Genomic DNA, 12,847 nt, shown 5'->3' with positions numbered 1-12,847 from the left:
ACAAAATAAATTCGTTTTGTAAATTAAAACTAAATCTTTTATTTCTGTCATTGTAACTTAAAATTGATTTACCTTTAGCATATTCATCTCTAAAATCTTATAGAAATAATAGTAATTATTTTGGGTAAAAGAATTTTGGTTAGAGTAAAATAGAGTCAATTTAAGGTAAAAAAAATAAAATTATCCATTACTATGACAAATGAATAAATAAAGAGACAATTATATACTTTATTATGCTTTTTAGTACTATGAAAAATAAAAGGTCATAATTAGATTGTGTTAATTATTACTATGATAGGGAAAGGACTCAACAAAGAATTATATACCATTATTATACTTTTCACTTACCCGTGAGAAGAAGAATGGTTTGTAAATAAATTTTACTAATTGATAAATAAATGCAACTATATATGATTATTGTTCCTTTCAATTATTGGAGGAAAAGGTATGTTCATTGTTAGTATGACAATTTGATAACTAAATAAATAAAGTGGATTATTCAATAAAACTTGTAAAAGTATAAAGTGACAAGAATCTTCACCCTTGGAGTGTATATATCCTGTACTTGAAAGGGGATTGAAAATTTTCATATTAAAAACATAATCCACCTCTAAAATGGGAGAATATGAAGCTCAATAAAGGTTTGACAAAAATCTCAAAATGAATTTCTTGTCTAAACGCATCACTAAAAATTTTATGCTATAGATAAAAAGATAGAGTATTTATTTTGACAAAAATATCAAAATCACTTTAAATGAATTTTGTGTCTAAGTTGGCAACAAATCTTTTATGTTATAAAAAGAAATCTTTATGCCATTCGGCATAACTTAACAAAAAAAATTGCTCATGCTAATTAGCACAACTTGCTCATAAAACAAACTCCTTCTAAAATTTGATTTCTAAGTACTAGTTGGGACCAACAAAATTATATAACAAAATTCTTTTCAATTATTTTAGGTGATATAAGATTAACTCAAGAGGTTCTTTAACAACAAAAAAAATATGATGAATTAAATTAAATAGCTGTCCATCTAACTACTTAAAGCTAAAACAAGCCGGTATGTGTAGCATATACGTATAATTCATGTACTATATATTATGTATAATCATATATTATTAGTGTATAATTTATACCTACCGACTAAAAAAATAAATAATAAATTTGATTGTCTATTTGTATAATGATCCCAAAAATTATAGTAATCCAATATTTAACAGATGTTTATTGGGCCCGTGCTATCTGTTACTAGAATGTATATACACATTATTACTACTTATTAGAAGGGAATAAGCAAACAGCAGGTCAATGCTTGTGATATCAAGGGTAATTTAGTCATTTCAGTTGAAATGGAACAATATGATTGGTCAAAAAGAAATTCTACTTTAGCTGTTGTATATAGGAGTAATTTTGAATGTGTTACAAAATTACCCTTTCCCTTGTGCGTCATTACACATATTTCCATACAGCATTGTTGCCTTACATAGTACTCGCTCACGTGGATACTCCCTCACGTGGACAGCACGTCCTGGTCCCACCCAAACCTTCTCATCTTTGCCTTACGCATGTAAAACCGACTGAACCGTGAATTTCGATTTTTCGGTTTCGGTTTAATCGATTATTAGGTCGGTGTATGGTTTTTAAATTATTAAATTTTGGTTTTCGGTGCAGTTTACGATTTTGGTGTTTCGATTTTCGGTTAAATCGAAAAACCGAAATTTTGGGTATTAATTGAGAAAAATAGGTTTGAACATATGGGTTCTTTTAAGAGTCCAAAACTTATTACCCATCTGAAGGCTGAAGCCCAAAAGTCCAATACCCATTTAAAGCCCACCCAATATAACCTAAACCTAAAACTTAGTCACTTAGTGACTTACTCTTACTGACTTACGTTCCCACCTTAGAATTAGAAATCAAAAATTAGATTTAGGGTTCCTCTAGTCCTCTCACCTCTGTGACATAGAGCACTTGAGAAATTCCAAAGCAAAAGGCCATGTACGTTCATTTTAATCTATTAACCACCGTTACAGCCGCCGCCACAACCGTTTTCTTGATTTGTACTATCAAATTACAGTGGTTCCGCCCTGACAATCACTTGCCGCCGTCGTTCGCCGTCGAGGATGACCGTTGCGACGGAGGCAGATGCTGTGCGGTGTGCCTCAACGACGTGATTGGTGGCGATAGTTGCCGGAAACTGCCGAAATGCGGCCATATTTTTCACGTTGAGTGTGTGGACGCTTGGCTACTGTGCGCAATTGGACATGCCCGCTTTGCAGAAAGCAAGTTACTGATCAGCTTCCTAAGGAGCAAGGAGAAAACACAATTTTGAACCGTTAATAACCGAAAAATTAAACCGAAAATAACTGAATCGAACTTTGAAAAAACCGCACCGAACTGTAAATACTTTTGTTTGATTTGGTTATTAATATTACAAAACCGAAACCGATAAACCGAACCGTACTTTCATAATAACCGACCGACACCCGCCCCTAATTGCAACCTTTTATATACTACTCCATTATATATTTGGGTCCCACATGAGTATCTCAAGTTACACCCTCATATCCTTTTATCTACTCCTTTAAGAGTTTGATATACTTATTAAAGAAAAATAATTCAATTTCGTTAATAATAATAAGAGATAATTAACTAAATTACTCTTATCTCCTATTTGTAAGGATATAATTAACGCCTTCTTAATTTTTTAAAGTGACAATATCTTGAACCAACTTTTTTTAAATTGAAATACCAGATAAAAATAATTGGAGAAACAGGACTATATTCGTGTTCTTTGTAGTGACAATATTACATGTGCAAGAGGTAGTACTTCTTTACTAGGTCAAAAATTATATTCGTTCTTTGCTGTAGGATAGAAAATTATTGCCGCACATTATTGAATTTCTAACAGGACATTAGTATAGTGGTTAATGTTGAGATGCTAAGACTAATAATCTTATCGAACTATGGATTTGTGTACAATGAAAATGAAATGCGACTCCTACCAAAAGCTTTCACCAATTTAGCATTGATTTTTATGGGTAATACATAGTAGCAGTGGTGGCAAAATGAATGAAAAAATAATTCATTCATATTATTCATTAAAAATGAGTTGGATAATAATTTTTTTTTTAAAATTGGTTAAATATGAATAAGATTTATATTATCCACTTAAAATATGAATAATTAATAGATAACCAATATGTTTAACTTTTATATTAATTTGCAAAGATTCAAATTGGGGTTATTCAAGTTTAGAAAACTAAATTTTTTTCCAAGATTGATCATATTCAAGAAGCCATAAATAATATGGATATCCATATTATCCACCAGTTAACTTATTTTCTATTCCTATTGGGTCAGATATTTTATTTATTTTTGTATTACCCCTTTTTCGTCCCGTCCATATCTGAAATGACCCGCACGTTTAAATATCACTCCTAAATAGTAGTATCCAATAAGGTGAGGTCCAAAAATCATATAACCAAGTTTTCACATAGAAAAAGATTTTCTTAGCTCAACATTGGAATCTACATGGAGCAGAATCGGAAAGACAAGATTGAAAAGGGAAGTGAAATTTCACAGTTACTAGGTTACGGAAAAGCATAAATACAACACACAGATAAGCAAACGGCATTGGTTTTGTTTAACGATATAATATATAGAGTAACAAAATATTTTATGTAAATAATTATCTTATTAATGATTTTAAGTGATTTTGAAATAACTATTGATCGTGTTAAGATAAACTCTAACATAAGAGTATCTTCTAATAATGAAACTAAAACTGCACTCCAACATTTATCAGAGAACCAAAAATATACATATAGATGCGGATTATTCACATATTTAATTTTTATTTACAAAAAAAAAAAGAAAAAAAGAATAATCGACTGCTATAAGCAGCTCCTAAAGACATAAGTCTCTTACCATATATAATCATAACATGACGAATTTAAATACAAAAGTGAGTGACACTTAACAACAATATTAGATAGTTATTGGGCCCGGGCATACTCTCACTAGTATACATATATACATAAAGCTAATTGATAATTGTATTGGAAATTTGGAATCCCTTGCATAGAATAGTAGTCCGTTACTAGTACATATTTTGACTCTTTAGAAACTCATTTAAAAGAGATACTAAGATTTACTGAATGAGAAATGATCAATTAATTGGAATTCAAAACTTTCTTATGGAACGAATGTATGAATATAATAAGCATTGGGATTCTTAATATTCTTATATAAATTAAGAATCACAATAGGTGTACCAGTAATGCTCAGAAAGGAAGTATATTGTCAAGCCCGTTTTTCTTCTTCAAAAATTGCTCAGTAAGAAAGAAACTTACACTTTCCACAACTTAATTATCAGACTTGAATATACCAAACTGTCTTCTAGTTTTACAAGCTACACTTTACATCGCAAGTAGCTAATCAGTCATTGATTGTACCACATGTTTCGAAGCTAATAATGTAGAGTACTTTTCAAAGCAGTATGGCCTAATCGACAAGTGCGAATATTTGGAAGGTCTTCTCTGTCGACCACAAAATAGTGAAAAAAGTTTTTTTTTTTCCGTTGATAAAATCAGTTGTTTGGAGAACTCTCCACAACATAAAAATATAAAACAGTTACATTCTTAGAGTAGCTTTCTTAAACTCTTCGAAAACAGAAATGAAGAGGACTAAAATAGAGTTCAACTTTGAGAAATATGATATATATACATGTGGTTATGCTATAAAAATGCATATAGCCTTCTGCAATTTACGGCTATATGTTTTCGATTAGATTTTTTCGCCTTATGTTTTTAAGTTTACATTATTCTGAAAAATCAGATCATTAACGCCTTGAGTCTATTTGTTACATGCCTTTATTATTGGATTTATTACGCATATGCACATAAAGAAACCGTTCTTTGTTGGCATGTTTTTCCAACAAATGTTTTTTTTAAAATATAGTTTCTGCTCGAATAACTATATCTATAGAAAGAAAAATCAAGAATATCTAGAAAACTATAAACCTTTAAGGGGTGACAAAAAGAGTAAATAATCTAACTGTTAGATTATAATTGTAATATTCTTATACGGTAAAATGATACGTTTCATAAATCCAACTAAGTCTTTTACAATTGTGTGACGGGTGGATAATTTACAAATTTTTTATATTGGTGGGAACGCCCCCCTAATTAGTTTTCATGCTACACGAATATTGGTGGAAAACTATTGACACTCTTAGGACCCGTTCATCCATAATTGTTTACGAAACTGATCTTCAAAATATTTTTCATTTAACTAAATTTTTGAAGACCAGTTTTAAATTTTAAAAAGTAAATTTTTACTTCTTTTTCAAGTAATCAATGTTTTTCTTCCGGTAAACTAAAATATTTTTTTCAAGTGCAATACATGTCCAAATACAATTCAATTTCAAATATATTTTTTCGTTTTACTTCAAAAACTATTTTTACTTCGAGTCTATGAAATTCAAAAATAGCTAGATTTACAAGTATTAATTGAAAAATACTCACAATTTCAAAAATAATTGTACTTTAGTCACTATTAATGTAAAGATATATTTGAACAAAAACACTGTTCAAAATACGAAAAATATTCCAGCATAATATGTTGTAATACGAATTTTTAACATGTGAACTTCCAGCATAACATGCTCGAATTTCATAATGTGCTTGAGTTCTAGCATAATATGCTGGAAGCTCATGCACATGTGCTCCAATCTCCAGTATATTATGTTGGAACTTTCCGTGTGCTGGAGTTCCAGCATAATATGATGGAAGTTCATACACACGTGCTCCAATCTCCAGTATATTATGCTGGAACTTTTCGTGTTGCAGCAAAACAATGGCTATTTTTCAATGACTTTGCAAACGCTGGCTATTTTTTAATTTTTAGTTCGAAAACTGGCTAGCCCGTGCTATTTTAACAACCGAAATTCAAAAATAGCCAGATTTACAAGATATAATTGATAAATAGAACACAGTTTCAAAAGTAATCAAAATTTAGCCATTTTTAACGTAAAGATAAATCTGAACAAAAACACTGTCCAAAATACGAAAAATATTCCAGCATAATATGCTGGAGTTCGAATTTTTTACATGTGAACTTCCAGCATAACATGCTGGAATTTCATAATGTGCTAGAGTTCCAGCATAATATGCTGGAAGCTCATACACAGGTGCTCTAATCTCCAATATATTATGCTGGAACTTTTCGTGTGCTGGAGTTCCAGCATAATATGCTGGAAGCTCATACACATGTGCTCCAATCTCCAGTATATTATGCAGTAATTTTCTGTGTTGCAGCAAAATAGTGGCTATTTTTCAATGACTTTACAAATGCTGGCTATTTTTCAATTACCAGTCCGAAAACTAGCTAGACCGTGCTATTTTAACAACCGAAATTCAAAAATAGCCAGATTTACAAGTGGTAATTGATAAATAGTCACAATTTTAAAAGTAATCAAAATTTAGCCAATTTTTATGTAAAGATAAATCTGAACAAAAACACTTTTCAAAATACGGAAAATATTCTAACATAATATGCTGGAGTTCGAATGTTTTATATGTGAACTTCCAGCATAACACGCTGGAATTTCATAATGTGCTGGAGTTTCAACATAATATGTTAGAAGTTCATACACATGTGCTCCAATCACCAGTATATTATACTGGAGTTCCAGCATAATATACTGATCCAACATAATATGCTGGAAGTTCATACACAGGTGCTCCAATCTCCAGTATATTATGCTGGAACTTTCCGTGTGCTGGAGTTCCAGCATAATATGCTGGAAGTTCATACACACGTGCTCCAATCTCCAGTATTATGCTGGAACTTTCCGTGTTGCAGCAAAATAATGGATATTTTTCGATGAATTTGCAAACACTGGTTATTTTTCAATTATCACTCCGAAAATTGGCTAGACCGTGTTATTTTAACAATCGAAATTAAAAAATAGCCAGATTTGAGTGGTAATTGATAAATAGCGACAGTTTCAAAAGTAATCGAAATTTAGCCACTTTAATGTAAAGATAGACCTGAACAAAAATACTGTTCAAAATACGAAAAATATTCCAGCATAATATGCTCGAGTTCGAATTTTTTACAAGTGAACTTCTAGCATAACATGCTGGAATTTCATAATGTGCTGGAGTTCTAGCATAATATGCTGGAGGCTCATACACAAGTGCTCCAATCTCCAGTATATTATGCTGAAACTATCCGTGTGCTAGAGTTGCAGCATGATATGCTGAAAAATCATACACAAGTGCTCCAATCTCCAGTATATTATGCTGGAACTTTCCGTGTTACAGCAAAATAGAGATTATTTTTCAATGACTTTTCAAACGCTAACTATTTTTTAATTACCAGTCCCAAAACTGGCTAAAGCGTGCTATTTTAACAGCCGAAATTCAAAAGTAGTCAGATTTACAAATGGTAATTGATAAATAGCCACAGTTTTAAAAGTAATCGAAATTTAACCACTTTTCATATAAAGATAAATCTGAACAAAAACACTTTTCAAAATACGGAAAATATTCCAGCATAATATGTTGGAGTTCGAATTTTTTACATGTGAACTTCCAGCATAACACGCTGGAATATCATAATGTGCTAGAGTTCTAACATAATATGTTGGAAGTTCATACACAAGTGCTCCAATCACCAGTATATTATGCTGGAACTTTTCGTGTGCTAGAGTTTTAGCATAATGTGCGGGAAGCTCATACACAGGTGTTCCAATCTCTAGTATATTATACTGGAACTTTCCGTGTGCTGGAGTTCCAGCATAATATGCTGAAAGTTCATACACATGTGCTCCACTCTCTAGTATATTATGCTGGAACTTTCTGTGTTGTAGCAAAATAATGACTATTTTTTAATAATTTTGTAAACGCTGGTTATTTTTCAATTATCAGTCCGAAAACTGGCTAGCCTGTGCTATTTTAACAACCGAAATTCAAAAGTAGCCAGATTTACAAGTGGTAATTGATAAATAGCCACAGTTTTAAAAGTAATCGAAATTTAGCCACTTTTCAGATAAACGTAAATCTGAATAAAAACACTATTCAAAATACGGAAGATATTCCTGTATAATACGCTGGAGTTTAAATTTTTTACATGTGAACTCCCAGCATAACACGCTGGAATTTTATAATGTGCTGGAGTTCCAACATAATATGTTGGAAGTTTATACACAGGTGCTCCAATCACCGATATATTATGCTAGAACTTTTCGTGTGCTAGAGTTCCAACATAATATGCTGGAAGCTCTTACACAGGTGCTCCAATCTCCAGTATATTATGCTGGAACTTTCCGTATGCTGGAGTTCCAGCATAATATGCTGGAAGTTCATACATAGGTGCTATACTCTCTAGTATATTATGCTGAAATTTTTCATGTTGTGCCAAAATAATAGTTATTTTTTAATGACTTTGCAAACGCTGGCTATTTTTCAATTACCAGTTCGAAAACTGGCTAGCCCGTGCTATTTTAACAACTGAAATTTAAAAATAATCAGATTTACAAGTGATTATTGATAAATAGCTACAGTTTCAAAAGTAATCAAAATTTAATTATTTTTAATGTAAAGATAAATATAAATAAAAATACTGTTCAAAATAAGAAAAATATTATAGCGATTCGTTTATTAGGGAGAGGAATTTGTGGCCAAGAGCTTCTCACAGCCGTTCGTTTATTATCACCAACAAAATTCTTGAAAATCAACTCCCTCCAAACTCCAAAGTTTCCAACTCCAAAAAGTTGGGGAGAAAGAGCTCTTTTTGCCTCCCCTCCCAAAAATGGCGTTCTCCCTCCAGCACCGGCAACTCTTCCATTCGCCCACCAGATTTAGTTCTCAACCAAAATCAATAACTAACCACTCTCTAATCTCTCTCAAAATACCAACAAGACTATCTAATCATCCACTCGCCTTTGCTCAAAACGCCGCCATAAGCCAAATCGACAGTGAGAAAGCTGCCTTATTGCCTCCGCCACTGAGGAAAGAATTAATGCCGAACCATGTTGCGGTGATAATGGATGGGAATAGAAGGTGGGCTAAAATGAAAGGATTGCCTATTGCCTTAGGTTACGAAGCGGGTGTTCGAGCACTTAGGAATCTTGTTCAGCTGTGTTGCGACTGGGGAATTAGTGTTCTTACTGTCTTTGCTTTTTCCTCCGATAATTGGTTCCGTCCTAAAGTAAAGTTCATCTTTAAATGTTGGGTTACTGATATTGGGTATTATTTGTTTTTGCTGTTGTTGATACTTTTTCTGTTGTGTTGCAGATGGAAGTTGATTTTTTGATGGGCTTGTTCGAAAGAGGGCTAAAAAATGAACTTGAAGATTTTGGGAGGTATATTAAACTCTAATGCTGACATAAATTTACGTATTATAACTAATTCATTGTTTGGTTTGTAGCGTTAAAACTCAGCATCACTAGTGTAATCTTGCATAACTGATACGTTCAGTTTAGAAATAAAATTCTAGTTAACTAATCAAACATTTGGATTGATATATTATACTCTAGCTTATTAACACAAGCGTAATTTATGTGAGAATCTATGTTTTATAAGGGTAGAATGTGGACTATTAATACTAGTAAATTTGCTCGCTCGAAGGCATTATTTACAAAGAGATTTAATATAATGACAACAACTTTAGATTTAATATCTCTTTTTTTTTATTAGAAAGATAATAAAGCTTATAAACAACATACATTTGGATTAATTCATTCATTAGTTTACAAATTTGGTTTATTTAGAGCATATACTTCTACATAATACTCCTATTACTTGTATACTGCCGAAGTTGCTTATTTAAGTTTTATCTAATTAATAAAGATCCAAAGGAGTATTAGAAAATCAAATAAATAATAACTCATATAAAGAGTATCTAAAGACAAAAGTTCCCTTAAAGTAGATTAGTAGACAGTTCCGGCATAACATCTTTGTTTTTATTTCACCACATAAAAATCCTTACATTATTATTCACCGCACAATGTCGTCGTATTATAACTTTTGTGTAAATAGACCAAGAACCAAAATGACCTTTTAGTACATAAAACATGGTTTATAAGGCTATGGATTTAGTAATTCATGTTGTGTGCTAAGATCATTAATTTGTTGAAGGCGCCAAACACCCAATGTTAAGTGTAATTGCTTTTCTAAGATCATTAATTAGTTGAAATTACTGTGAAGATGAATGCTTAACGTGTTGAGACTGGTTGATTTTAAAACTGACTTTTGTTAGTGTAATTGCTTTGCTAAGATCAGTAATTAGTTGAAATTACTGTCAAGATGAATGCTTAACGTGTTAACACCGGTTTATCACAAACTTTGACTTAATAGGCACTTTATGTTTATAGTTGCAACTTCATCAGTTCGTTGTACAAATTCTGATTTTCACCTGTCCAAATACACATACTTGCATGCCCTTTCTTCTTTCCTTCTTAGAGCTTTAACTTTGAGTTGTTACAGAGTTTCGTTATGTGATTTATTATATTTCTACAGAGCAGGGATTCGGATGTCTATAATTGGAGACTCCAGTAAGCTCCCCAAGTCATTGCAGGACTTAATAGATAAAGCTGTGAAGACTACTAAGGAAAATTCACGACTTCACCTCGTTGTTGCAGTCAACTACAGTGGACAGTATGATGTTGTACAAGCTTTTCAAAACATTGCTCAAAAAGTGAAGGATGGCGTTATCGAACCCAAAGACGTAGATAGTTTCCTTGTAGAGCAGGAGTTACAAACAAGCTGTACTGATTTTCCGTGTCCTGATTTACTTATAAGGACTAGTGGGGAGCAAAGACTTAGCAATTTCTTACTCTGGCAGTTGGCCTACACTGAACTGTTCTTTTCACATTCACATTGGCCTGATTTTGGAGAAACTGAATTTTTGGAGGCTTTATGTTCCTTCCAGCAAAGGCAGAGGCGCTATGGTGCACAGAGTTCCTAGCTTATGCCATGTATTTTAGAGTAACTCTGAGGTTGAACAAACATCATTGAAGATCTCTGAAGGCCAGTTCTTGCAAGAAAGAAGTTTAGGGTATTTAAGAGAAGCCAATACTTTTCAAAAGTACACTTCTTATAGTCATTTGTTTACGGTCGAAATCGAGCTCGCCTACGACATGGTAGGCCAGGTTCGGAACATGACAATAAAGGATTGAGAATCGACCCCAAGTCCCACCGGGCTAGAACCCGGGGTTGGAACGCCTGCCTTCGAGAAAATCGAGGCCGTGATCCCAGAATCGATAGCTCGAAGAAACATTTTGTCACCATCTAAAATTCAACTAGTCGTGATGGCACCTAATCCAACCCGCTAGGTAAGCCAGTTAATCACTAACCAATTCCAATAACAATAAATAAAGTAATTAAGTGAAGAAATTATCTGAATCTTATACATTCCCCAAAAACTAGTAATACAAATCATGAACTTTTAATAATAGAGTTTATAAAGAGGAAATGAAATAAATACATCGTCTTTTTCAAAAGTACATAAACAAAGTTTTACAGATCTAAAGCTACCACGAACAAGAGACAGCTACAATCGGAGCGCAGGTACATCTTCAATCTAGCTCCCATCGAACATAGCAATATCTGCACGCAAGGTGCAGAAATGTAGTATGAGTACAATTGACCACATTTACTAAATAAGTAACAAACATAACCATAGGTTGAAAGTAGTAACGAGCTAATACAAGGTCGGGTCCAATACCAATATCCCACAACAGTTCATAACAGCATAATACAAGTAATAAAAGATGTATCTCAGAAGTAAAATGCTCAGCTCGTTCATAGTTCCAGAAAATAGTCATGCTTTTCAAAATCTTAGTGAAAACCCAAATCTTTTACCGAAAATGCCAAAAATACGAGTAAGTTTGAAAACTATAATTTTTTTTTCCAAATATCCTTTCCACAATAAATAAGATGTTTCATTCTCTTTCCAGATAGCAAGTGTGAAATACCTCTCTATGCCCATATATCAATGTGTAAAAAGTCATGAATGACGTGATACCGTACAACATGAAGAAAAATGCATCTTATGCCTGTATGTCATGTGTGCATGCCAATGCCATGTATCTCAGAGATGAATCATGTACTCACACTCACAGAGTACTCAATCTCACTGTCTCACACTTTTCACTCATTATGCTCAACCACTCGGTACTGTATATGCCCCATACGGCCCAGGGAAGATCCATCCCGGAATATATACATCACTGACCATCAGTCACTCAGTACCGAGGAAGTCCAATCCGGCCCCATGGAGAAGATCCATCTCCAGGTATATAAATGCTTCAGACAAGATCCATGTCTAGGGAAGATCCATCCCTCAATATAATCAACCGCGCTCACTAGGAGTGTGCAGACTCCGGAGGGGCTCCTACAGCCCAAGCTCTATCATAAGCCAGATCCAGGCATAAATCAATATAGCATGCTGCGGCGTGCAGTCTAATCCCATAACTGTAATCAATATAACCTGTTGCGGCGTGCAGTCCGATCCCAAAATATTACTTTCACTCGGGCCCTCGACCTTACTCAGTCGTCAATCTCTCCAGTCTCACTCACAGGCTCACAATATCATGAAACTATAACTAGCCCGACAACAATGATACGATGTATCAATAAATAATAACTGAGACTGAGATATGGTATGAATGCATAGATATGACTGAGTATGAAATATCAATGAAATCAGTGAGATGACAGTAAGAAACGACCACTATTGGTCCAAACAGTATCGGCATAATGCCTAAACGTGATATCTAGCATGATTGACAACTTAATTACTTCATCACATGGTGAAAACACGGATATCAACAAAGTAGGA

General features: G+C 33.2%; 1 protein-coding gene across 1 annotated transcript; it reads left to right on the top strand.

Annotated features, from left to right (window-relative positions):
* The first annotated feature begins 8,716 nt into the window (after nt 1–8,716).
* LOC107805010 (cis-prenyltransferase 4, chloroplastic-like) lies at nt 8,717–11,161 on the top strand. The gene is made up of 3 exons (XM_016628980.2): nt 8,717–9,214; nt 9,301–9,368; nt 10,525–11,161. Exons 1-3 carry the CDS (start codon nt 8,816–8,818, stop codon nt 10,970–10,972), a joined length of 915 nt encoding a protein of 304 aa, XP_016484466.1. The 5' UTR covers nt 8,717–8,815; the 3' UTR covers nt 10,973–11,161.
* The last annotated feature ends 1,686 nt before the right edge of the window (nt 11,162–12,847 follow it).

This window comes from Nicotiana tabacum, chromosome 24 (assembly GCF_000715075.1).
Source record: "Nicotiana tabacum cultivar K326 chromosome 24, ASM71507v2, whole genome shotgun sequence".
In the NCBI taxonomy this organism is placed as follows: Eukaryota; Viridiplantae; Streptophyta; class Magnoliopsida; order Solanales; family Solanaceae; genus Nicotiana; species Nicotiana tabacum.
The sequence above is the reverse complement of the archived record's forward strand: the minus strand, read 5'-3'. Positions and strand labels throughout refer to the sequence as shown.